This window comes from Hydra vulgaris, chromosome 02 (genome assembly GCF_038396675.1).
Source record: "Hydra vulgaris chromosome 02, alternate assembly HydraT2T_AEP".
NCBI lineage: Eukaryota > Metazoa > Cnidaria > Hydrozoa > Anthoathecata > Hydridae > Hydra > Hydra vulgaris.
This window is the reverse complement of record NC_088921.1, coordinates 30,028,958-30,055,046: the sequence shown is the minus strand read 5'-3', so window position 1 is coordinate 30,055,046 and position 26,089 is coordinate 30,028,958. Positions and strand designations below refer to the sequence as shown.

Below are 26,089 nucleotides of genomic sequence, written 5' to 3'. Positions count from 1 at the left end.
TATATATATATATATATATATATATATACATATATAAGTTACGCCTAAAATAAAATAAATTACCAATTTTGTATCATGTGCCTGTTTTTTACAATTGGTTTTCTTTTGAGAAAATTGCTTTTCTCTAAGTTTTTTTCTAATACGCGCCATCTCTCTCTTAATTGAAGAAAGCTCCTTCTTTGCTTTACTAAGGGAAAAATTAGTTTTCTCGCAAGAAATTTCGTAGTTAATGTTGCTAAGTTGATTCTCAAGAGATGTTAGCTTTTTAACGAGTTGTAGTTTATTGTTAACTGAGCCGAGAGAGCTGTTCTCTATTAATTGAGAACTTTCATTCATGGAAGGAAACTTACTTGATTGAATCAAAAGGTTATTAATTTTCGCTTCGGTTTTTACGAGCATTTCTGAAAGCTTTAGCCTTTGTTCAATAATTTTTTCAACTTCTGTGGATGAAGGAACTTTTTGAACGTGATTGAAATCAAAACTGCTATTTAACGGTTCTTCCTTTTGTGAAGAACATTCTTTTGAATCTTTAAGATCCACATAAAAAGATAACTTATTTAAATCGTTTTTTAGTCTATAAACCTCTTCATTTATATTGTTTTTAACAATATCTCCGCTATTTTCATACATTTTGATATTATTCTCGCTATTTTCAGGTATTTCAGGTTTAGAAACATCGTCTTTTGATGCGCTGTCTAAAATGTCATTTTCCTTTTGCAGTTGGCTGACATTGGCTTTGACTACGGAAATTGTTCTCCTCTTTTCCGCAAGAAGCTTGCCAGCAATGGTTTTGTTAAGAGCCTTTAAACTTAGACGCAGTTTATTTCTGTTTTTGAAAACCTTTCTGTTTTGTGTCTGTTTTTCATCCTTTTTATTTTTTAAGGTTTCGAGTTGTGTTTTTTGATTTTCTTTTAACGCTGTTACTATACTCAGTTCACTGCTGGCATTTATAAGTTCACGTTTTAGTGTGTCAGCGGATTCTTGTGTCACATCATGCGTCAACAAAACTTTATTAACTTCGTTTATTGCGCTTACTTGATAAAGGTTTTCTTCTACTTTTTCCATTTCATCTGAGTAGTCTTGAAGTATGTCTTCTATAAACTTGCCCTGGTAATGTATTATATCGCAAACTTTGGAAGATGAATGTTTTGATTTGAGAATGTCTTCAACAAAATTTTTTCCAACTTTTTTACAAAAAGTTTCACTATTATCTCCGCTATCTTGCAATCTGTGGGTACTACCATTAAAATTAGCGTAATTACTTAGCACTGGATTTTCAATTCCAGAGTCTGACTCAGAATCTTGCTCTACCGAAAGAAAATTTTTCATATTTTTTAAACAGTTTCTTAGCGTTTCTCTATTTTTATCCGTAAACTTTAAAAAAAGCAAGCTATTAAGCTCTTCTTCGTTATGTTTCATTTCTTCATACAAAAAGCAAAGCTCTTTGAAATGATTTTCTAACATATGATTTTCGTCTTTTTCATTATTATTTTTTAAATCGCCAATAAACTGATCTATGTAAATGTTTCTTTGTTCATCTTTTTTTTGGACAAGTTGTTGGGCAAAATTTTTTAACACATCTTCGTCTAAGGTGAATTCGTTTGCTAATTTAGTTATTTTTTGAAAATAATTTGCTTCTGCTGTGTCTAAACGTCTACATGACACTCTTAACTCATTCATTTTTTTGGAATCTTTATGTTGGCTCATGTAAATTTTTTCTTTGATTTTTTTGTTAAATACTTTTTTGGATTCCTTAAGTTTAAATATTAAATCGTCATTTTTTATTTGTAAGCCATGATCTTCATCGTTAACAAGGAACTTACAGATGGCTTTTTTCTCTCTCTCCATTTCAACTTTAAACTCCTCGTTCTTTTCGTTTAAAATTTCTTCATTTACAAATATTTTAACAAGTTCTTCTGCATTAACGTCGTGCGTCACATCACGTGTCTCTAACATCAACGACTCAAATTCAAAGAAACTAAGTGGCTTGATATCATAATCTTTTTTCTTTTGCTTTGGGTGCATCTTTTTTTTTTCGCAATTTATTTGGCGATTGTATACTTCTTGTAACTCCGCAGTCAGGACTTCGACAACTTCTTTTAAACTTTTTTCTTCAAAAAAATCAGCTGTAATTTGAATTTCCTCATCAACCACTGAAATTTTGGCAGTTTGTGAGAATTTGTTTAGCTTACTGTAAGCGTGGTATGGTTGTTGAGAAGCTTTACATATAGGAATTTTTATTGGTATTTGACTTGTGATCACGTCTAACTTATCCATTTTGTTTGCGAAATCCGCCATTATTTTATCGGCTCTGTTTTTGTACGACCTTTCTTCTTTTTCACGCTCTATTAAATACGAACGCACCATATTTTGACGCTCTTCCATAATTTCGAATGACATCTACAAAGAAAAGAAAAAGTTTTTGACTGTTAAACAGATGTAGATTTTTTTCTTTTAGAGCAAATTTTAAACATGTTTAACTCATAAAATAAATTTTCATATTTGAAAAATACGATCATGTAAAGTTTTAAATCTTGTCTAAAATTATAAACTGTACAAAGTTCATAACTCTTACTAACACAGAGGCGTCACGACAGGATAGACAGGGTAGACAAAGTCCAAAAGGCCACCTAGTTTATTATAGGATTAAGGGCCACCGAGTTTATAAAAGGGGAGCAGGAATTGCAGAAAAATTGTAAAAAAGGTAGTTTTTTCCTATGGGCCGTTTAGTGTGTCGCGACGTCACTGCACTAATACCAAAATGTTATTTAATACACACTCACACACAAATATATATATATATATAGTCAAATTTTCTCATTGATATTGAATGTTACCTGTCAAACCATTACTGACATCACTATAATCATTATGCTTAGTTATCTTTAAAAATAAAAGTTATTTTCAATTAAATGATCTATGATAGATACTACGAGATAACAAGTAAGACAATTCACATGAAATCTTTAACTGTGGAAAAAGTTTACACAGATCTGTGTTAGAAAAAAAAATTTTCTTTACCAAAGCTTTTAAGTATATTAACCATTAACTTTGCTGACCACTTTTGTTAACCACTTTTTTAGGGTATTTATGGTATATTTTTATATTTGGATAAAAACTAGTAGAGTTTCAAAAAAGTTTATTTTGTGAAATTTAAAACCTGTTTGTGAGTATAAATTATAGTTACACATGTTTTAAGATGCAGTATTAATTTATATTTTAAAAGCACTCGTCAAAACAAATGTAAGTTTGTAAAATCTACACTGTCAAAAAATGTAATAAAGTCATCAAAATCTATTGTATGGCTTGGATACAGTCAGTTTATAAATAATAAATGCCAATAATTTAATCTTTGGTTAATGCTTTTTGGGTTAAAACAGTATACCTTTTGGTGTCGGTCAAAAATCTGAAAAAGCAACTAATTATGCGTTAAATGTTGTAGTTCAAAAAATAAAAAGAGATAATTATCTTCAAGTGTAAAAAAAAAAGCTTTATAAACAAAATGATAAAAGTGTTATAGGAATACCAGATCTAACAGATTTTTATCAAATATATTTATTTACAATTTTTGAAGCTTTAAGATTAAAAATGTTAGGAAATTTTGTTCTTGGAAACAATAGTAAGAAATAAATAGTAAAAGTCAAGAAAAAACCAAAAGATATATAACTTTACTAATTACATGTACTTCTAAAAAAAAAAAGTGAAAATGAAAAAATATCAGTGAGAATGAAAGTGAAAATGAAAAAATATCAGTGAGAATGAAAGTGAAAATGAAAAAATATCAGTGAGAATGAAAGTGAAAATGAAAAAATATCAGTGAGAATGAAAGTGAAAATGAAAAAATATCAGTGAGAATGAAAGTGAAAATGAAAGTGAAACTTCCTCATCAAATGCTTTTTATAAGTGCTCGGTGACATCAGTAAGAATGAGTTGACACATCAGTGAGAATGAGTTTTTATGCTTTTTAAGCAAAAGCATAAAAAAGTGAGACAAGACTTCGCTGTCTTGTCTCACTTTTTTATGCTTTTGCTTAGTATCTCACCACTACCACCACCGCCTCATTTCCTTTTTTCCCCTACTGGATACTGCTTTCCTAAAACTTGACTGTTTTGGATATTGTTTCATTACACCAAATGACTCGGCTATTGAAAAAGCGAACTTATTGTCACCAAAATACAAAACATTTTAAAATTCTTATTTAATTTAAAAAAAAAACCAAAACATTTGCTACTTTAAAAATTTTATTTTCGTTTAAAAACAAAAAACTATTCTATGCAAGTGCCTTTTGCAATTGACTTTTCCCAACATTTTCAATGGACAAACTCCTAGAAAAATTGTAGAAGATGCCCGATCTTTTGTCATTGTAATAATTATAGCGAGTCATTGTGTGGTCACATTACAACGCTGGTGAATTTTAACTCGAATAAAACTTATTCTTAGTCAATCTTTCATTAAGTCAATCATTTATTCAGTCAATCATTCATTCAGTCTATTGTTCATTCAGTCAATCATAGATTCATTAATTGTTATTAAAATATTTTTGACATTTCTATATCAATAAGCACATTGATGTATTCATAAACATGTCGATATATCAATAAAAGTATCGATCTATCGATAAAAATATCGATGAATAAATAAATAAAACACTGTGACTGAATCTTCTACTGGGATTAGCTTTATCATTCTCTGGGATTAGCTTTTACTACTGAGCTTTTATAAAAATTATATATCCATTTTAATAAATCTATTACAATGTTAACAAAATTAGTAACAATATTACTATAGTCTCAAACGTACAATAATCTCTTGTTTCAGCTTCCACAAACTGGGTAAGCAGAAAAATGAGATACTGCTATTTAAAAATATAAATATCAATTGCCTTACTAGGAATGAATTTTTTTTGAAATGAATTCAGATCAAATTTGATTTAGATATTTTATAAATAGAATAAATGAATCCATAATGAGATGCATGTATCATTTCGAGTATTTAAATTCTACAACAGTACCCTTTTTTTATTTTAGAAAAACAATTTCTTAATGAACAGAAAAGATTGCAAAATCCTACAATACGAAAAGTGATAAATTCAAATTACTTCAAAATTGATTACAAACTATTCATCAAAACGAAAAACAATATTTGGATTGAAACTCAACAGTTATATTTTACAGTTAGCTTTTCGTTACTAGTTAATAAACGATTTTGTTTAAGACTAGGTATACATTTAAGAAGAAATTACAAGAAACATTTTTAACATTTTACCACCGTATTGGTGTATACAATTAAGCTTCAAGATTTTCAAAGTTTTGGTAAACATCTAGTTATGCTTAAATATTATTATATATTAAATATCTCACCTCCATTTGCTCATCTATTTCTTTGAGTAATCGAGTTGCGTCTTTTAGTCCTACCTCTGGATTTTCCAAGCTTTGGCTTATTTTATTGATTTCATTTGTTATTTCAGATACATCTGTTATAATGTCTTCTTCATCAATAGTGCGTTTTTTATGCAACAAAGTCATTGATCTATCCATGGAAGTATTTGAATTAATAGGTAATATGTACCCTGGAATAAATATGTCTTTTCCTTTTTTTTGCATTATGTCTATAGTAAATCACTTTTACAATCCATGTTTAAAAATCTGCAAAAAAGAAAAAATCAAAATTTCAGTATACATATATATATATATATATATATATATATATATATATATATATATATATATATATATATATATATATATATATATATATATATATATATATATATATATATATATATATATATATATATATATATATATATATATATATATATATGTATATATATATATATATATATATTTATATTTATATATATATATATAAAAGATTTATATACAAATAGTGGCAGCCCCAGAGAATCCTTTTGTAGCCTCTTTTGCTTCAAAAAAAACAGTGAAACAACAAATAGGTCTTTGGTCATGGGGGCATTTATAAAAGATATTGTAAAGAATAGTTAGCAATTGAAATTGTAAATGAAACAAGTTCTGTGGTGGAAATTTCAAATAATGTTTTGGAAATTGGAAACGTTTTTATTAGAAAACTCAATATCAAAGCTCAAAATATTTTAATTGACAAATCAAATGCATCAGCATTGATAAGCTATGATCCAGGTTAAAGTCTACATACAATTACGGACAATCAAAAATTCTATTTACTCCAGTTAGGGCCATTTAATCCCCAGTGATATAAAGAGTTTGAACATTTAGAACATGCAGCACCTAGAAAGACGCCTTTTTTTTGTCAGCTGCTTTTTTCCAGAGAGTGTTAAAAAGAAGAGAAAAGCTAAAGATGCTCGGATAAATGTTGGGATAAGATGAAAAGCTATGGGAAAGACAAACTTTAGAAGCTTCAGGTACACTTTACCTCTCAAGCACATAAAGTTGCATTTAGTAAATCTGGTCACTTTCTTATGGAAAATGGACATATAGATCACCTTATTGATAAATAGAAGAGACTTGCTCTGATAGGAGAGAATATGTATAATAATATGTAAGGGAGCATTGCAACATTGACTCATTTAGGGAGAACGCGAAGAGGAATGGTGCTACATCTAAGGATTCTGCAACTAAGGATTTGGGCAAGTATTGATCAGTCAATGTAGCAGCACTTCTTTACATGTTCTTTTAAAATCTGTACTATATCTGGTCTGCATTTTTTTTGAAACTCAAAACTTTATTTTAAGCCATACTATTTTCTGGAAAATATATAATGAAATAACTGAGAAATTTACATAGTAATCGAATCACCCTCTTAAATATGAAACAACTGCGCAAACGCAGTCAAAAACATATTTAAAAACCAGTTGGGAACTGTGGAGAAGATGGTGATTGAAAGAGTCCATCAAGTAGGATAAGTAAACGAGTATAAGCCGCAAACTATAGTTCTCAAACATCTTAGTTTTCATGAAAAAACCCAAATCTTATTGTTAGCAAAAACCATAAAAGGTAGTGGAGTATTCATAAACAAAGATTACAAATAAAACCTTACAAATATGCAAAATGGTTAGGGAAAAATTAAAAAGACTTTCAAGGAAAGAAGATAAGTTATATAAGCAATAATCAAATGCAATAAAAATTTTGCAGGAGTATTTTGATAACACAACTTTTTAAAAATATTTTCTTAAACAAGCACAATGGCTTATGAAACAATTGACTTCGAAACGAAACAAACTTTTCGTTTTTCGATTTTTATAACGTAAATATAATACTATTTATGGCGTAGATATATAACTATTTAATGGAATACAATTTCATTGGCAATACTTTGATACTTAAATAATTCAGCACAAATAAAAAAAATTTATGGCAATACATATCAACATTAAAAGTATTAACGAAAATAAAAACTTTCTTTCAGAATTCAGTTATTTGTTTAATATTTGTCTTAAGTTTCCATATTCCTAACTATAAAAACTACCTTTCTTGGAAGACTAAAAAGAGGATGATGAATGTTTACTTACTTAATGACCACGATAATTATGAAAGATCTCTCAATCTCTAATTTAGACTGTGAAGTCCTAACAATTGAGATAATGATCAAAAATGTAAAAAACATTCTGTGAATGTTTAAGGGTTGCAATTGGTGAAATTTAACGCAAGTATAACTCAGTTATTTATTGTTATAAGTTATTGCAAACTTTTTGATTTTTCTATATTTAGATAATTTAACAAAACATGCCATCTTAGACCTTGTTAATAACATTAGCTCACCTTTCGAAAGTGAATATTTTGTACTAAAAATATTTATTGATTGGGCATAAGGGTTCGACATAGAAGACTATGCCGTTCTACTGAATGCGTTAAATATTTACCAAATCAACATATATCAAAAAATATTGTTTATGATTGAACATAGAATGAGAATTCTTCCAAGACGATTTATTATTAACATTTTTTATAACAGATAGAAATAAAATGAACAATAGAGCAGTGTATTAATTATCTATAGCTTATCGTGGTCCTTATCTGTAAAGCAAATTATTTCCTTATTTCCAAAAAATACCTTAATATCTCTAATATCCCCTGAATATCTGTCCCGAAGAGATTTTAAAGGAGGGGGAGGGCCCTTTGTTAGTTGAGCATTTGCCGGCCACCGACTATAGATCTAATTTTGCCGACTCCAGTGTCCAATAGTGTCGACTAGAAAAATTTGTAGACACCTCCCTACGCCCCCCCCCTCGGAATGCCTCTGTCTGTTATGCTTAAGGATGGCTCTTTTACTTACTTTTTTTTTGCTTACACGAGTTTTGTTTACACGAGTTACACGAGTAAGTTAATTTTTTGTTTACGTTTAATGTAAATTTACATTTCCGTATTAGTAAATAATTTTTCTTGAAACGACTTTTACTTTATAAAGTAAGTTTTTTTAATTTCAAAAGTAAGTTATGCAAAAGAAGATCACATCAAAAAGTAATTTACTTTTAGGTGTAAAAGTAAGTCACATGAAAAAGCTGTTTACTTTTACATTTAAAAGTTAATTACTTTTGAAAATTACATTACATAATATAAAAGTTTCAAAGTTATTATATATTTTACATTAACTTTGATAGGATCTTGTACAAAAGTAATGCAAAAAAGTAAAACTTTAAGGCGCTAACATTTAGTTTGCTGCAACATTTGATTTGCGCGGTCTTAGGTATTTTTTTCCTGTAAAGTTTGAAAATATCAAAAATAGGTTTCTGCCCATCATTAAAACCCTCTCTAGTTCCGGTCCATGATAGTTTTAGCTTATAATAACCATTCTCTGAATCATGCCCTGAAGATTAAGGAGCCCCGAACTTCTTAAGAAGATGCATTATTTTTGTAAAGATTTTTTGCCACTTTGATACGAAAAAAGTCCATCTGCTCAAGAATATCCTTTGACTCTAAAAGTCTTGGTTTAAATAATTACAGTATTTTTATATGAGCATGAAAATTTTAGAACTTTTCACGTAAATATCTTTATCTGCGTGTAGTATCAGTGGTCTAATTATTGCAAGGTCAGTATAAGCAAAATTTACGGTCCCACAAGCAACTAAACCTTGAGCCGCAAGATTTAGGAGCCCAAATATATATTTAAAGAATTTTTTTTTCAAAAAAAGTTATTGTCCCAGAGAAACAGAAATTGGGCACCTTGGCCACGTATGTCTTATGACAAAATATACTTTGCTACGCCACTGTGTAATATCTAATGTGTACATATAACCCGAGCTGTAGTGTTGAAACGATTTAAAATTAGATAAAGAAATAAAAGTTGTGGTGTTAGCCTGGATAGAAAAATACCCTAAAACATTTACCATCTCTACCCCAAATGTGAAGGCAACAAATTAGTAACTTTAATTTTTTATTTTATTAACTAAATTTAAGTCGACAGGTTTTAAAATCTCAAAGGTTATGATTATATAAAGTTTTGTTTTAACGTTTTCCTACACATTCTAATGTGATATAAACAAAAACATATTTAAGTTTGGCACTTAAGTATGTTTTATTTACCAAAAGTATATTTATTAACTAAAATCATTGGTTTTTTATAATTATAATAATATTACATCTCAAAATTTACGCAAGTAGACATCATTATATTATCGGTTACCATAAAGTCTTTAAATGAGTTTAATATTGTTTTTAACAACACACCTCATTTATACATAACTATTATTAATACTATTAGTTAAAGATGCTGTTGATTAAGTAATTCTAATCGGCTTGGTGATAAAAAGAATCGCCGCATTTTCAAATTATGAAACCTTTTTACATTTTCACGCGGTATAATACCACGCAATACTAGTATTTAAATCAAATCAATTAAATTAAATTAAACCTTGTATTTTGTTTAATTTATATTTTCATGGATAAATTTTTTTTTAAATCATTTTATTTGAATGTTAAAAAAAATTATTCCAAATTTCTGCTATTTATGCAGTATTTCTTCTGTTTTAGTATGTTATTTTAGAAAAAGATTCATCTTTTTATTAAAAGATGAATCCTTTTCTAAAATAACTAAAATATACTAAAACAGGAGAATTTGGTATTTCAGCTCCATATATATTAATTTTTTAGATATATTCCCAAAAAATACAATACTATAATTGTCAACTAAAATAAACTTATTAAACTCAAACTTCAGAAAAACACATGGTCATCAATTTTTAATGACAAGTTTTTAATGACTTTATTATGAACGGATATTTAGGGGCTTGCCAATGAGACTATTTATGTCTTCTTCTTGTCCCCGCCGTTCGTATATTTTACAAAAGAAAAGTAATAATTTGTAACGGCAAATTTAGAAAAATAAAAAATTATAAAAATTAAAAATCAACCACTGCAATAAAGAATGTCATTATGTAATAATAAAAAAATAAAAAAACAATGATGAAAAAAAATTTGAAAAAAAATTAATCTGATAATTATCAAATTAATAATTTTAAAAATAAGAATAATTTGAACAATATTATATTATTTTTTAAAAAATACAAATGATCTTGTAGACTAAAGCCACTTATAAAAACATAATATTCTTCGTTATTCTTCGACAAATTTAAAGTCCGCGACATTTGATTACTTATTCACGAAAAAAGAGTTAAATTAACTTTCGCTCCGAACTTTTGAATGAGGAACAGAATTTGATTGTCAGACGAACTTATAACTTAATTAAGAATAATATTTTAAATCCCCTAAATAATTGGGAGGTTGCTCAAAATTTATATGGTCATAGTTTTTGAATACTAAGAGATTATTGCATGACCTTAGAGACTTGTTAATTAACTTAAATTTAGTTTAAAATGTTAAAAAAATGTATTTATAAATGTTATAAAATCATCGATCTCACACTAATGGCATAAACGGAAAAAACATTTTAGGGGTTTATTGTTAACAGACTCCAATTATCGCAATACTTTTGAAAAGCTTTAAATAAACATGAATATATAAATGTTTGGAGTTTGCTCCATGTCGTAACATGAAATTAAATTCTCAAACAAACAAAAAAAAACTTGCTACGTGCTTGATTTTAAATATGTGATTGGAATCTGGTTGTTTAAATATTGTGATTTGAATCTGTTTGTTTAAATATTGTGATATTGTGAACTTTTTTACTTTAAATTTTTGAAAATTTAAAGCAAAAAAAGTAAAAAAAATTTACTGAAAAAAAAAGAACTTGATGTTATTTCATTTGGGGGAAACCCCCTCCTCCCCCAGCTGTTGTATATGAATTTAGGTTAGAGCATTTGTACATTTAGCATTTCAGTTGGCAAGTTTTGAAGTATAGTTGGCAAATGTCATATATCGAGGACCTTTTTTTGTGTCTGTGTGTCTCTATAGTCGGTAAAAAACACATTCGAATATCCCCCCCCCCCTCCATGAGAGACCTCTTCGGGATGGCCCTAACAACAACCACGCTGATTAAGAGAATCAAAAAGCATCATAGTTACAAATGTGCCCGGCTCCTTTACGGTAAATTTTTATCAGGGCCACTAACTTATTTCCTCCTGACAAAAATTTAATACTAAAACAAATAAATCGAAAAAAGCCGTTTTCAGAGCTTTTTTGCAAAAAAATCTTTCTTTTTCAAAAGTTATAAACCCCAACTTCAAAGGAAAACAAAAAGTTAGAGAAAAAAATAAGGGTACGACCCCCCTTGCCCAGGAAACAAATTTAACATGCATGTTCATCGGGACTACACAAATGCTGTCAAGATAAAGTAAAATCAAAATAAAGTCTGAAAGATAAAGTAAAATCAAAAAAAAAAAAGAGATTCAAAAAAGTGGAGTTATCCGGTTTGCTCTAAAAACAATTTTAAGATGTACTTTTATTAAATTTACACAAATGCTGTAAGATTTAGAGCTCTAGCTAATCTGGAACGTAGTGAAAAATCAATTGCAAGATTCCGGGAAAACTGATAGCCGACAAACATCTTGTGAAGTCAAAATGACGATTGAAAAAAAATTACAAGTTTATTCTAAAGCACTATTTTAATTAAATAAGATTTTATTTTTCTAATCATCCTTTTGCGGGTTGGACACCAACGCAACAAAAAGGAGGTTATTAGGGTGCCCACAACCTATAGTAGAAGATTAAACAGCTTTCCTTACTATCTTTTTTCAAATTGATTATGTATGATAAAACGCAATAAAAGATTATGACAGATAAACACTCTTATAATCATATAAATTATATCAGATAGTTTAAATGATTTATAATTTTTTTAAAAACTGTTTTAGTAGTCGATGTCCTTGCGGATGCCAAAAATATTATATTGTCCCTAATTATAATAGAACTACCCTTTATGATATATGTGAAAAAAGATCCTTTCCCGATGCCCCACCACAAACACTGCCCACATACACCAGAGTATTAACCAGTGTATTACCCAGAAGTGCCCTCAAATAGACAATGGATTTGAATACGCTACCTATCTCAAAATTTATGTTAAATCAACATGAAATGACTGTTCTTTGAGAAAGTAAATAATATAACTTACATTTTATTTACTTACAAAGTAAAGTATAAAATTTCAAAGAAAAAATTTACTTTTATTTGTAAATGTAAATGACAATTTTTTTCTAATTACTGTTATGTAAATTGTTTTTGCTAATTAGTTACTTTTACACGAAAAAGTAATTTGTTGTTATGATGTAGTTTTATTTTACTTTGTAAAGTAAGTGTTACGTTTTTTAAATATTATATTTACTTAAGTTTACTTCCTAAATAACTTTTTTTACATTTAAAAAGTAAATTACATTTCAATGTAAGTTTCTTACATAATTATAACCAAAATTACTTTTCAAAGTAATTTACTTTACACGACTTACCATTAAAAGCAAGTTTTATTTACAAGTAAAAGTAAAAATGCAAATAACTTTTACTTGTAAAAGTAAATTACTTTTTCATGTAACAGTTACTCATTTAAAAACTTAACTTAAATAATTAAATTTTACACGTTATATAATTTATGTAAAAAATAAAACGAATTACTTTTAAATGTAAGTAAGTTATATATTTTTATATGGGTTATGTAAAGTAATTTACGCGTAAAAGTAATTCGCGTTTTACATCAAAATAAGTAAAAGTGCCATCCCTAGTTATGCTTCTTTACATGACTAACTATATATATATATATATATATATATATATATATATATATATATATATATATATATATATATATATATATATATATATATATATATATATATATATATATATATATATATATATATATATATATATATATATATATATATATACATTTATTTTTTGTATTTCATTCATTTTGCTGTTTAGTAAAAATAATCAACATACATAATTTATTTTTGTATATATTATATACAAGAAAGAAAAAACATGACCGTAAAAACGAAGAAGATCGTTTTTGTATATACAATATAATATATAATTATTTCTTATTACAATGATCTTTATAAAATAAAGAATTAAACAGACAGGGGATCAAAGATGATGAAGATAACAATTCGTCGTCACAATCTTTTCATAGAGCCCTTATATAAAGGAAGTTGGGGCACAGTGAATGGGATTTCTTTATTTTTTAAATTGAGCAAAAGTTAGAATATTTATTTTATTTTTTTCAAGGCGAAAGGATTGAGATATATGTCCTTGATGATAATAAATCACTAAAACCTAAATATTTATTATCTAACGCGTCACAGAAAGATTAAAAGTGAGTTGTGTCACTTTATTCACTGTGCCCCAATAATGGGGCACAGTGAGTCAATGAATACAAGTGTGAATTAACTGTAGTGAATAGAGGCATAGCTAAATAACTATGAGGCTAATGGAGTAAAGACACTATACACTATACTTTTGGCATACTTTTATTTATTAGATTAGTATAAAATCGAAAAAATAGACATTTTGAAAATTGAGAAGAAAAAAAAAATTTATTGATAACAATTCTAATAAAAATATTAAAAAATTATTTAAATATTATTATTCATAACTTAAAACTAATAAATTCATTTTCATGTAGTTTGTTTGTTAAAAATGCATAAATTTAATCTTTAAGATCATTGATAAGGCATGGTGAATCAACCTATTCACTGTACCCCAATTCACTGTGCCCCACAATGACAAATTAAGTTTAAGTCTAATTTTTTGGGACATGAGTGTTGTTAAAAAAAAGCTAAACTACTAAAATGAAACATAAATATCATTGATATTATATCAATAATCCAAATGAAAAACTTCAGCTTTTAAAATTATTTTAACCATGATCTCCGTAAAAAGCATATGGAAGGTAAGAAAACTTTAATTAGTTAAAAACAAAAATTACCTACTAAAAACCGGTAGACAAAAGTTATGTGGAAACAACTATAAATAAAGGTGGCTAATATATGTGCACATAAAATGATTACATTATCAAGATGAACAAAATTCTAATTTTTGAAAAAATGCCTCTTACTCACTGTGCCCCTCGATCCACTGTATCCCAGCTTCCCCTATACTTTCAATAGAATATAGATATTATATTAATAACCCTAATAGACATAAAACTGCTGTGCTGATCAGTAAGTCAAATAAAGATAAAAAACTGAAAAATTAGAATCAACAAACTTCAGAGTTACTCAAACTTAAAAAATTTCTTTTTTGATTTGAAACTTAAATGAACTTAGTGACTTTGCCTTACATTTAAATCCTTTTTGATAGATACTCCATATTTTTTGACCTCGATATGCAATCCTATTTTCAGAATATTTATTAATGTTTTTGAGGCAGTTTATATGTATTATTTATATTTGCTCTTAGATAATAGTTTTTTTCTAATTTTATTAATAATTTCTATTTATTTTAAACTTGTTGTTAAGGTTTTCAGGAAAGAGATTATTGTTGAATCGATACATAAAAATAAAAATGCTGATAGAGATTTATTTCAAAAATATCCATCACTTTCATATCATTCATTATAGGTTTAGCGTGTTCGGGCTTATTTTTAGAGTATATAATTCTGCACGCATTTCTTGGTAACTAAAAATTTTTTTAAATTTTGATGGTTGAGTACTTGTCCATGATATGTTTGCATAACTGATGAACATTAAAAAATATATATGTATAACAGGCCCATAGCAACCGGGGGACAGCAGGAGCATTTACCCCTTCCCCCCTTTCACCTACCTCCAATAATTTTTCAGATATATAATTTTGAAGAAATTGACTAAAAAAATGACTAAAAAATAAAAATCTCAAAAAATTCAAAATTGTTGTATTTAATTTTATTGTTTCAAGCACATTTACAGCCCGGCTAGCTCAGTCGGTAGAGCATGAGACTCTTAATCTCAGGGTCGTGGGTTCGAGCCCCACGTTGGGCGCTAGTTTTTATTAAATAAGAGTCTATTGCTTTGATAAAGTATGTATGGGGCCATCCATTAAGGACGTCATGCAAGTAGGGGGAGGGGGGAGGGGTACAGAATAAAAAGACAATAAAAGGACAAGGGGGAGGGGGGCGTCATCAGAAAAGGACGTCACTTTATATTATTTTTTTATGTAAATATGTGTTTTTTATGAAGTTAACGTAAGGGAATGTTATGTTTTTATTTATCGTAATATAGAAAAAAAACTCGCGTCGATATTTATTTAAATTTTATTTTTGTATATAGTGAATATATTACAATTAGTTATATATTGCTCTACCCTTGGTAGTTTCTCGTATCATATATATCGTTAGATCGCTACGGGTTTTTGTACTAATTCTTTTTGCGAAATTCGTCCCTAAAGACAGGGTTAATATCATTTATGATTTTTAAATAGAGTTTAACAAATATTTGTCCGAAGGGAATTGCTTGTGTAGCAATTATTAATTATTGTCTAAAGCGAATATTACAAATGATTGTCCAAAGGGAATTGGTTGTTCAGCAATCATTACATAAAGCATATATATATATATATATATATATATATATATATATATATATATATATATATATATATATATATATATATATATATATATATTTTTTTTTTTTTTTTTTTTTTTTTTCAATGTGTGGCAAAAGTGTCAAAGATCATTGTTGTCTGTATATTAAACAATGGATAAAAATAGTCTTCTAAATTCGCTTATAAAATCTTACAATAATGCTCATCCATCCGTTCGAGAAAAAAGCCGATAGTCAAAAAAAATTTCATAAAATATGGAATGAGATCAAGGAAAAGCAAGATTTGGAGGTTCAAGTAAAGACTTTGATTCGAAAGTATACCTCAATGGTCTTGAAACAAAAAGGTTCTTTAATATCATTTTGGGCCCATCAAACAACCAAGCAATATGTTCCTTCCCATGTCAGTTCTTCCGCTTTAGAGTTCCAGCTTTTTTCAGATCAGTTTATTAGGCAATTAGATGTCATTGATACCACGTCAGATGCCTTTCGACACGACATCCTAAGCACAAATCAAATTGAGACGAAGAATGCCAAGACTCAGGCTCAAGACACAATCAAAGCAGAGAAGCTATGAAGAGCAGAAAAAGAAATGGCCTATATACCAATGCTGAAGAAGAAACCATTAAAAAAAAGAAGGCCAAAGTCCAGGAGCTCACGAGTAATCTAAACAAGTTGATTGGCAATATGAAGTCAAAACAAAAATCAAGGGCTGAAAAGAAAACTGTCATGAATCAGGTAATATTTATCGCATCATGGTAATAATAAGTTACAATAATAATATTGTAGAAAATGAACATTAACTAATTTTTATAATTCTTTCGGTACTGTAGGTGTTCGCTAAGCACCCGGAAGTGAAAAAAGCTCTTAAAGTACGTGACGGAATCGGTCACCCTACTATTGAGGTAGAACAATCTGAGATATTGCGTGTCATCATTCAACTTGCTGAACACGGATCTGTTGCCCACGAGAAAAGACAATCTGAAGTGTATAGGGTGAGAGTACAACTTTAGATAATAAAAAATTCTAATGGACTATATTAGGTCTCAATATAGCTTTTCAGCCTCTGAACTTATTCACTGATAATTTTTTAATTAATTCTAAAGTGCCTCAAATCGTTGGATGAGCTTGGTACCGAGCTCGAAAAGAGAGATTACAATCTTAGCAGAAGTGCTTTATATACTCGTTTGCTGCCAAAACGGAGCGATTCGCTTGAAGGAAAGAGACACGTCCACACGGTTCCAGTCAAGTTGATGCGGACTGAAAATGACCTCCATTCAAGTCACGTGGATGGTCCATTTTGTACAGCAACTATAAAGAATGTGGAAGAAGCTTGCTCTTTTTTGGGTCCCATGGATGTGTGCTTTATAAGTCAAGACGGTAAAGCTCGGATTCCTATTGGAATCAACGCTGCCAACAAATAAGCTCCTATATTGATGCAAATGGAATATCGAGTTTCTCTTCCTGATCATGATTGGGTTATCGCTGCAAAGTGCAAACTGATCCCGTTCGTCTACGCAGGTATTGCAATCAAACCAGATGAGCTTGGAAAATTTGACACAGTTTCCTATTCCAGTCCCACTTATGTTGCTATTCGATCTGGAAAGCATTCATCATTGATAGCGTATGCTCACGGATTGGACTTTGAACAACTTTTGACTCTGCTAGAGTTTCATTCTATCAAAAAAGAGCCTTTGACCAAGTTGGTCTAGCCAGTGGTTGTCTTCAGTGTTGATGGTGGACCAGATGAAAATCCACGATACGCTAAAGTCATCGAAACTGGTATAGCCTTCATTTTCAAATTTTTTATTGCGATCTATCAATATAATTATGTCCCTTCTAATTTAAATGTTTATTTTGTTTACAGCAATTCATCATTTCCATACAAATGATTTGGATGCCTTATTCATCATGACGAATGCGCCAGGACGGAGTGCTTTCAATCGAGCCGAGAGAAGAATGGCTCCACTAAGTAAAGAGTTGGCGGGATTGATCCTACCTCATGATCATTATTATCTCTTATCAAAGGATCAGGACTGGTTTGCCTCTCATGTGCGCACCAGTCAAAATTTCACGCAAATTGTGAAATGTGAAGATCCCGGATGTTGCGCTTTGAAAAGAAACTCTTACTTCCATGTTATTCCTGGTCGATTTCTGCCTCTACCTTTTTCAATTAGCCAGTCAGAAGATTGCTTGAAAGCTGTATCCATTTTAGCGTCGTCAGCAAGAATCGTTTTCCTTCTGTATTTTTTCTTATCGTTTCCAATATTCAGAGCACCATTCCTCGATCATTGAAATCATTCAAACATCCTCCTTACGTCTGTTTTGTCTCTCTGTGCAATCAAGTTTATCTCAGAAAATCTGCAAGCATTGTAACTTGTACTTTGCCTCCCAAGTCATGCTCAAAAAGCATGTCAAAGTTACTCATTCCAATGTTATTAACCGAATGGCTATTACTCTTTTGCAAGTCAGGCATGTTCCAAGCGCAAAAGAGAGTTAATGGTCGTAATTGTAGTAGAAGAGAACGCGGTCTTTGCTGAATGGTTCGATGAGGACGAAATCGAAACAGAGGGCCTTCATATTCCGAATGATTCAACTGTTTCAGGCGAACCGGACTGTTCTATTCCAATCATTCCAATCATTACAATTGACGATTACTTAAAAAATTCTTGGATAGATGATAAGTGAGACAAGTTCCCATGACACACTTTGATTAAATTTAATATGTCGGATAAGACTAAAGTAATATTAAATAATTTTTTTTTTTTTCAGAAAGGCAAAAGAACAAAAACGTACGTGGAAATACCTAATCAGATTCTGAATGATATATCATTCATCATCTGATAGGGAAGGGGGAGGGGAGAACTCAATTTATGACGTCCTTTTTAAAGGAGGGGGGGGGGTATAGGAAAAAAGGACAAGCAGTGACAAAGAAGGTGGGGGAGTCAAAAAATGGTGACGTCCTTTATGGACGGCCCCTTTGCAGTGTTCCAATCACATTTTTGCTCAATCTAAATCAAAAAAAGGAAAAATATATTTGTTCAATGCTGTTTTTTATGTTTAATGAGGACAGAGACTATATGGAACTAATAATAATTAAAAGGCTGAAAGTTTATCACGTTTAAATTTTATATTATGGTAAATGTATTGATAATTATGAATCTACGTTAGAGGCGTGCCCGGCTAGCTCAGTCGGTAGAGCATGAGACTCTTAATCTCAGGGTCGTGGGTTCGAGCCCCACGTTGGGCGATCGTAGTTTTATTGAACGGCAATGTTCAATAAAAATTTGGCAAAGTTATTAAAGACGCATTCAATAGATCCTAGTTTCAACAAACTGTTAAAAAGGGCTGCATTTGCTCTAGTTTTAGGTTTTAAATGAAAATCTATTTTTGTTTAATACAACTTCTTTTGTTTGTGGTTTGAAAAAAGTTCTTAAAGTTTTTTTTGTTTATACAGTATTTAAGACATGAGATAAATAATATAAAGTTTCTTTTTTAACTTTTTTAGGATTTTTCTCCGTCGGTTTACTTAAAGTGTTTCAAATAAAATTAAAAAACGTCCTTAACGTAGACATCCTTAATTTTGACATGATTATAAATCAAAAGAGCTAGAACTTTTACAAAATGTTCAAGTCTATAAATGTTAATGTCCTTCATCTAATAAGTAAAAGAAAACAAAAAAATTTTGAGCTGGTAATTCTCTTTTTCTTCTTCCTTTATGGAAATGTTCCTTAATGAGGAATATTCTTTTGTCTAAATGTCTATGTAACAGTTAAAATAATTCCAACACCGAGCAAAGTTCTCATTTAAAAATTATGTATTAAAATACCAAAATTATATAACAGAATCTTATTTATTAATTTATATAAATATGAGTATAACTAATATCATAATTAAAACTATATAACATAAAACTTTGATAGGCATATTACATTTTAAATAAATTTTGAAAGATTGCTTGTAGTCCCAGTAAGCTTTTTTGTGTTTTCCCTATAAACAATCTAAGTATTTATCTTACAGACCAGATATTTTACGGGAATCTTGGTTGTTTAAACTAATAACCGACTGACGGTAATTTCTTGAAAATACAACGAGTGAGAAAGATAGCCCTTTTTTTTTCTCGAAATATTTCGTCTAGTGTTATACCAACTTAATAGCCCTACTAATAAACCATACAAACCACGGTCCAATTTGATAGCGACTCTTAGTTTTAAATGTTAAGTTTTGTCTTCCTTCTATCATAAATGAAAAGTTTGATGAACTGTCACAATACTTAAATAGCGATTTACTTTACGTTCAATTTTTTATGCAAAGATAATAAAATTATAGTCCGGTCAAAATAGTCGAAAAAATAGTTGTAGGTTTACAATAACTTTCATCGAGCTGAAAATTAGTACAGAAGTTGGAGACATTATTACTAACAAAATTTTAAAAGTCTCCACAGATTCCATTTCTGAAAAGTAAGTTATTACTCTTCAAATAATACTCTTCCGAGTATACATTTAACAGTGCTGTTAAATGTATACTCGGAAGAGTATTATTGTCGTATTAAAAGGACAGCAAAATATGGATCAAGCCAGTGCATTCAAAGTTTGTCCACCACGTACCAGAACATAAGTGAATCCGAAAATTGTTTATTTTTTGGCATAATGCTCAACGTAAAATTTATTACGTAAATTTTCCTTATGCTAAGTTTATGCTACAATTTGAGTATTTAATGATATGCTACAATTTGAGTATTTAATGATATGCTACAATTTGAGTATTTAATGAACCAAAGCATTAACCAGGGATTTATTGAAGAATTTTTCACTGTTATACGTTCTGATAAACTAAAATGGTACAAAATTTGTAGATGATACAATAATCTAAAACTTTGTTTGATCTACTCATGATAAAACTTACTGTTTACCAAAAAAATGTGAAAAACCTTTTTTCAACTTTGAACTTAAATAACTTTTTTTGCAGATGTGGGATTGGAGGGGACTTTTAATATTTTATTAAAATAATGTCTCCAAGGTGTGTACTAACTTTCAGCTCTATGCGAATTATTGTTAATTAAAATATCTATGTTGACCAGACTATAGTTAATTTTGCATTACCTTTTGTAAATATAAAAAATTATAGTATTATTAATAATATGTTTAACGGATAACACAAGCCTGGTTGGCGCAGTTGGTTAGCGCGTCAGTCTCATAATCTGAAGGTCGTGAGTTCGACCCTCACACTAGGCAGAGTTTTTACCAAATTAATATTATTTTTTACAAAAATTGCATTATTTACTACAATATTAAAATTGTTGTAATAATATGCATTTTTACACTCGTATTTACTCAAAATTATATTACTTTATACATAATAATTTTACAGTTAAAGGTTATACTTAACTTATTTAACACCTGATGTTGCAATATTTTTAAGGTAAAAACAAAGTAAAGAAATAAGAAAGTTTTTTTCAAGTGATTTTTGATTTTAATTTAGACTTTTATTTTAGGTTTATTTATCATCATGGTAAAGAAATGCACAAGACCCGGGTCCACTATACCCAAGTGCGTTCCTGGTAGCAGTTATTAGTTCAAAAAAAAAAATAAAGTTAGCCATGGGCGCCGGAAGAATTTTTTGATGTTTCAGATAAGACACTTCCACACATTGTGCAAACTCCAAACTCAAGTATGTTCATACATATGCCAAATGAGGAGTCCATGCAAAAATTTGGGATGGCGGAGAGTTGGGAACAAAAAAGCCCTAAAACACTTGCCCCCCTGCCCAAACGTGAGGGCACCAATGAAGTAAAATTTTTAAATTTACTATCGTAAACTAAATTTAAATTTATAGACAGATTTTAAATTTCGTCGAAAAATATTGTAAATTACAAAAGTTATGACCATGCAAATTTTCCGACCTAACAAAATGAGGGGGATGTAATTTTTGCATGGTGATAACTTTTGTAATTTATGATAGTAAATTTAAAAATTTTACTTCATTAGTGGCCTCGCGTTTGGGCAGGGGGGCCAGACGTTTTAGGGCTCTTTTGTTTCCAGGTCTCCGCCATCCCAAATTTTTGCAAGGGCTCCTCATTTGACATGTTTATGAACATACTTGAGTTTGGAGTTTGCACAATGTGTGAAAGTGTCTTATCTGAAACATCAAAAAATCCTTACGCGCCCATGAAGTTCGCCCGTTAAGTTCATAAGACCATATGAACTTAATGAGCAAACACTTTTAAACTAATGACTGCAACCACTTGGGCATAGTGGAATATTAGCAAAACAAAACATCGGGAGGCTTTTGTGGTTATCGATAACCACAAAAGCCAACATTAAAAAAACAAAAAACCGTTATTATTCAAAACTAAGAATATAATAATAACAAAAACTATAGTACTTGGAATTTTAATGACCAGGAAACGACCCACCTTTGACACAATAAATCTGTAACAATACTTCTTTATAAAAATTATATTAAATGGTAATACTAATATGCTTACTAATCAAAATTATGTACACTTTTAGGGTAATATAATGCTATAATTAATTTTGTATTTAAATCAAAAAAACACAAAATACTTTCAAAAATATTTATGTATAAAATGACCTAAATTCTTGAATCAAATATCTCTACAAATAAAAATATCAAAAAAATATTTTTAGTACTATTGTTAAGCTGTGGTTCTACTTTTTGCAATAAACAAATAAAAAGTTATTGTATTTTAAGTCATCAGTTGAACGATGGAAAGAACATACAACTCAAACTATTTTGCCGGCATAAAACGCCAAATCTTTTTTCTTAAGCTGTGTTTTATCGATTATCAATATTACGCGTTTAGATGTTGAAGGGGCTATCTATGCGTTATAACCGCCAAAACCTGCCGGTGTTTATCAAGCAAACTTTCTATAGCGAAATTTCAGTTGACCTATATAGGCATTTTGAGCGGTCCACTATAGTTTTGCTTATCATTTACTTAGGGGATCATTAGTGGAAGCTGCACAAAGTGGCTAACCGATGACCGGCCACAACATGTTAAATGTGGGAAAGTTATGAACTGGCCATTTACAGCGGCTGCCACTTATAGTCCACTAAGTAACCGATGAGCAAAACCGGGTAGACAAATCCCAGATGGTTACCAAGTCTATAATAGGATCGAAAACCACTGAGTTCGTTATAGAAATCCAGAAATTCCGCTAAAATTGTTAAAAGGACGCTTTTCACGAAGCACCTGCTCTTGTGATAATGATTATTCTTTTGTCTTCTTCATGCCAGTTTTTTTATATAAGGTAAAATGGCAAATGGGACAAAAATTTATTTATTGCGCTTGTACCTCAGTTTTGGTAATTCATAATAGATTGTGTCCTTGGGGTGTAGCTTTTTAAGAAATATTTTTTTGCAAAGCGTATTTATTTTGTGTTACTTTAGTTTGATAGTTGATTTAATTGAGTTTTTAAAATTCTATAAAATTGGAGGCAGAAATCGCATAAGTCATCTTGCCTCGGTCACATGACTCGATGACAAATTAATAATTTTTTATTTTAATATTTATATTAAACTAAACTTTTTATTTGAATAAATTTTTCTTCTTACAAACTGAAAATTCATGCAAGTAATGAATTGTTATAATAACTTAAACATACTGACGACGCTATTGCTTCATGACTGATAGTTTTGAATTATTCAGGGCTTTCAAAACTTTTCCATCTTGCCCTGTCTTCCCTATACTGTTTTGTGATCTAAACATTTGAATTTGATCACCATGTAACCTTCTATTAACTAATTTTGAAATTTTCATCTTTTTTAACCCTTGTTTACAGTTGTTACATTTTGGAAAACAAATTTGGTAGTTGCTCGTTGACGAAATAATTCCGTAAGAATAGTGTCATTTGAGTAGTATGGATTCCACGAGTTTTTTGTATCGTAACTTATTTGTTTTTTCGTCAAAATAGTTGAGCATGTGTTTTAATAATCCTATTTTTTATTAGCTTTGTTAAAAATAGCCTTAATACGATGTTATTATTTTAAATCATTAGAATTGGACCAAGGTCTCTTTCCAACGATGTCTTTTTTTAGCGCTTTTCTAGTGGTTCCTAAAGCGGTAGTATTGCATTTAATTGTAAATATCTTTTTCAGGTTATCAAGCTTATTTGCATTATCTTGTGTTTTTTAACTATTAAAACTTCTTAGCTATTTAGTTGACCATTCAAACAGATAGCTGAATACATTTAGTCGACCATTCAAAGAGATAGTTTAATTCATTTAGTCGACCATTCAAAATGATAGTTATATTCATATAATCGACTATTCAAAGAGATAATTGAAGGACTAAGAACTGATTTTTGTAATCTACCTTCCGAAGTCTCCCATTTTGATACATATTTTTCTTGAACTACTCTTTGTTTTCAGTAATTCAAAATGCATTGCACGGTCTGTGTAATAATTACTTTAAACAATTTCATTCCAATTTAAGAACTTTTTGTTTTTATGAAGCCATCTTAAACATTGATTATTTAGTTATTGTCAACAAGATGCTTCATTGTTGTTTCTCTGATAATACTTTCTATTGGCTGGCAAACAATTGAGGTTAGAGAGATTGGTCAGTAGTTGTCAGTCTTTAGGCAATCACCTTGGAAAAAATAATAATAATAAATTTCCTACATCAAAGAAAAAACTCGTTTAAACACTTTACCTCTTCTTAAGCATCAAACTGTGGTATGTAAAAAGGTATGCTTAATGTGATTAATTATATTAAAAAAATATTTTATTAAATTGTCTATTTTGCTATTGATACGTGTTGCTAAGTTTTCTTAATAGAACATTAAAAAATTAGAGATTTTTATAAATTTATTTATAATTTCTTTTTTAAATTAAATTAATTCCATTTTTTTTACGAAAACAAATCTCTTTTCAGAGCCAATTGTTTTTGGACATTAATCAGATTTCCTCAAAATTACTTTCCTGTTGGTAAATCATTTTCTAGGGCTTTACAAAAAAGCTCTGTTTTTAACACAACAAGTTGAGTGCCGCTGCTTTAAACGGAAAGCCAGGGGCGATTCTGCGGATAGCAATGTATTTAGTTTGATTTTAAGTTTATAGAAGCTTAAGCATGCATAAATGTTCATAACTAATCTGATTTTAGAAAATATTTTTTCCATACAGTTTTATTAATCAAAAGATTTTACTCAAAGATTTTAATCAAAAGTTTCCTCCTTTAAAGATAAAAAGATGAAAGCTTATAAACAAAATTAAAAAGTTACTTGCCATGCTGACTTAAAAGCTGATTTAGAAACCAAAACAAAACAAAAAACGTTCTCAAAAAATGCAGTTTGGACATAATTATTTAAATGTTTACTGAAGTCATATTAGTCTTAATAAGTTAATATAATTATTACATTGTTTAATGAAACAAAGCCAGAGTAAATTTATTTGGATACATAAGTTTGAAGTATCTCAAATATCGAAATCTGTCCCGCGCCTCCGACTCCTTGGGTAATACGAGTTATCTATGTAAAAAATACATTAAATACAATTTTTTTAGAAGAGTAAAAGGTTTTTATTTTGATGTTTTAAGTTTTTTTTTACTTATTGACGATTAAATTTTTTGATTATAACAAAATTTATAGCAACATTTATTTATAAGTAAATAAAACTCTAAATTCTCATAAACTGCATATTAAAAATTTAAAAGTTTAAAAGTTAAAAAAAGTTAAAAAAAGTTTCTTTAAACTTTTTTTAACTTTTTTATAGGTGAAGTATAAAAAAATCTTTTTTTATACTTCACCTATATTATAGAAATTATTTTTTTACTAAATGGATAAATAAATATTTTATATTTTATAAAATACTCAAATATATATATATATATTAAATTTAACATTTGGTCAATAAACTTTTACAGGGCCGTATCGAGCTGAGGGAGGAGCATAGGAAGCGTTAAACCCCCTTGGAAAATAATTAGTTGGCAAAATTACATCTGTATTCGGCAATCGGCAAATGATCTTTTTTTTTTTCTTTACAGATCTTAGTTGACAAAAAATTTTTTTAGGCCTTACTCGGCAAAAAAACAGATACATCGTCCCCTTTAAGTTCACTTCGGAACGGCTGTGATTTTTTAATCGTCTCATCTAGAAAATTAACAGAACAATAGTTTAAAAGAAACATTTTTTTTATACTTCACATATATTATATGCTGCG

At 29.2% G+C, this 26,089-nt stretch overlaps 1 protein-coding gene and 3 non-coding genes across 7 annotated transcripts in view; 3 read left to right on the top strand and 1 right to left on the bottom strand.

The window, feature by feature from the left end:
- Positions 1 to 26,089, bottom strand: part of LOC100205217 (golgin subfamily B member 1) — a 46,942-nt gene that overhangs the window by 10,954 nt on the left and 9,899 nt on the right. For all 4 annotated transcript variants that reach the window (XR_010636641.1, XM_065790539.1, XM_065790538.1 and 1 more), the window contains exons 2-3: positions 5,361 to 5,645; positions 64 to 2,400 (exon numbers count right to left, since the gene is read on the bottom strand). Coding sequence is in view for 3 of the 4 variants with exons in the window: in XM_065790539.1 (XP_065646611.1) it covers positions 64 to 2,400; positions 5,361 to 5,603 (2,580 nt within the window). In the remaining variant the exon portion in view is untranslated. The remainder of the gene's footprint in view (positions 1 to 63; positions 2,401 to 5,360; positions 5,646 to 26,089) is intronic.
- trnak-cuu (transfer RNA lysine (anticodon CUU)) lies at positions 15,274 to 15,346 on the top strand. The gene has a single exon. It is a non-coding gene; the product is annotated as a tRNA-Lys (tRNA).
- trnak-cuu (transfer RNA lysine (anticodon CUU)) lies at positions 19,085 to 19,157 on the top strand. Its single transcript has one exon. It is a non-coding gene; the product is annotated as a tRNA-Lys (tRNA).
- trnam-cau (transfer RNA methionine (anticodon CAU)) lies at positions 21,068 to 21,141 on the top strand. Its single transcript has one exon. It is a non-coding gene; the product is annotated as a tRNA-Met (tRNA).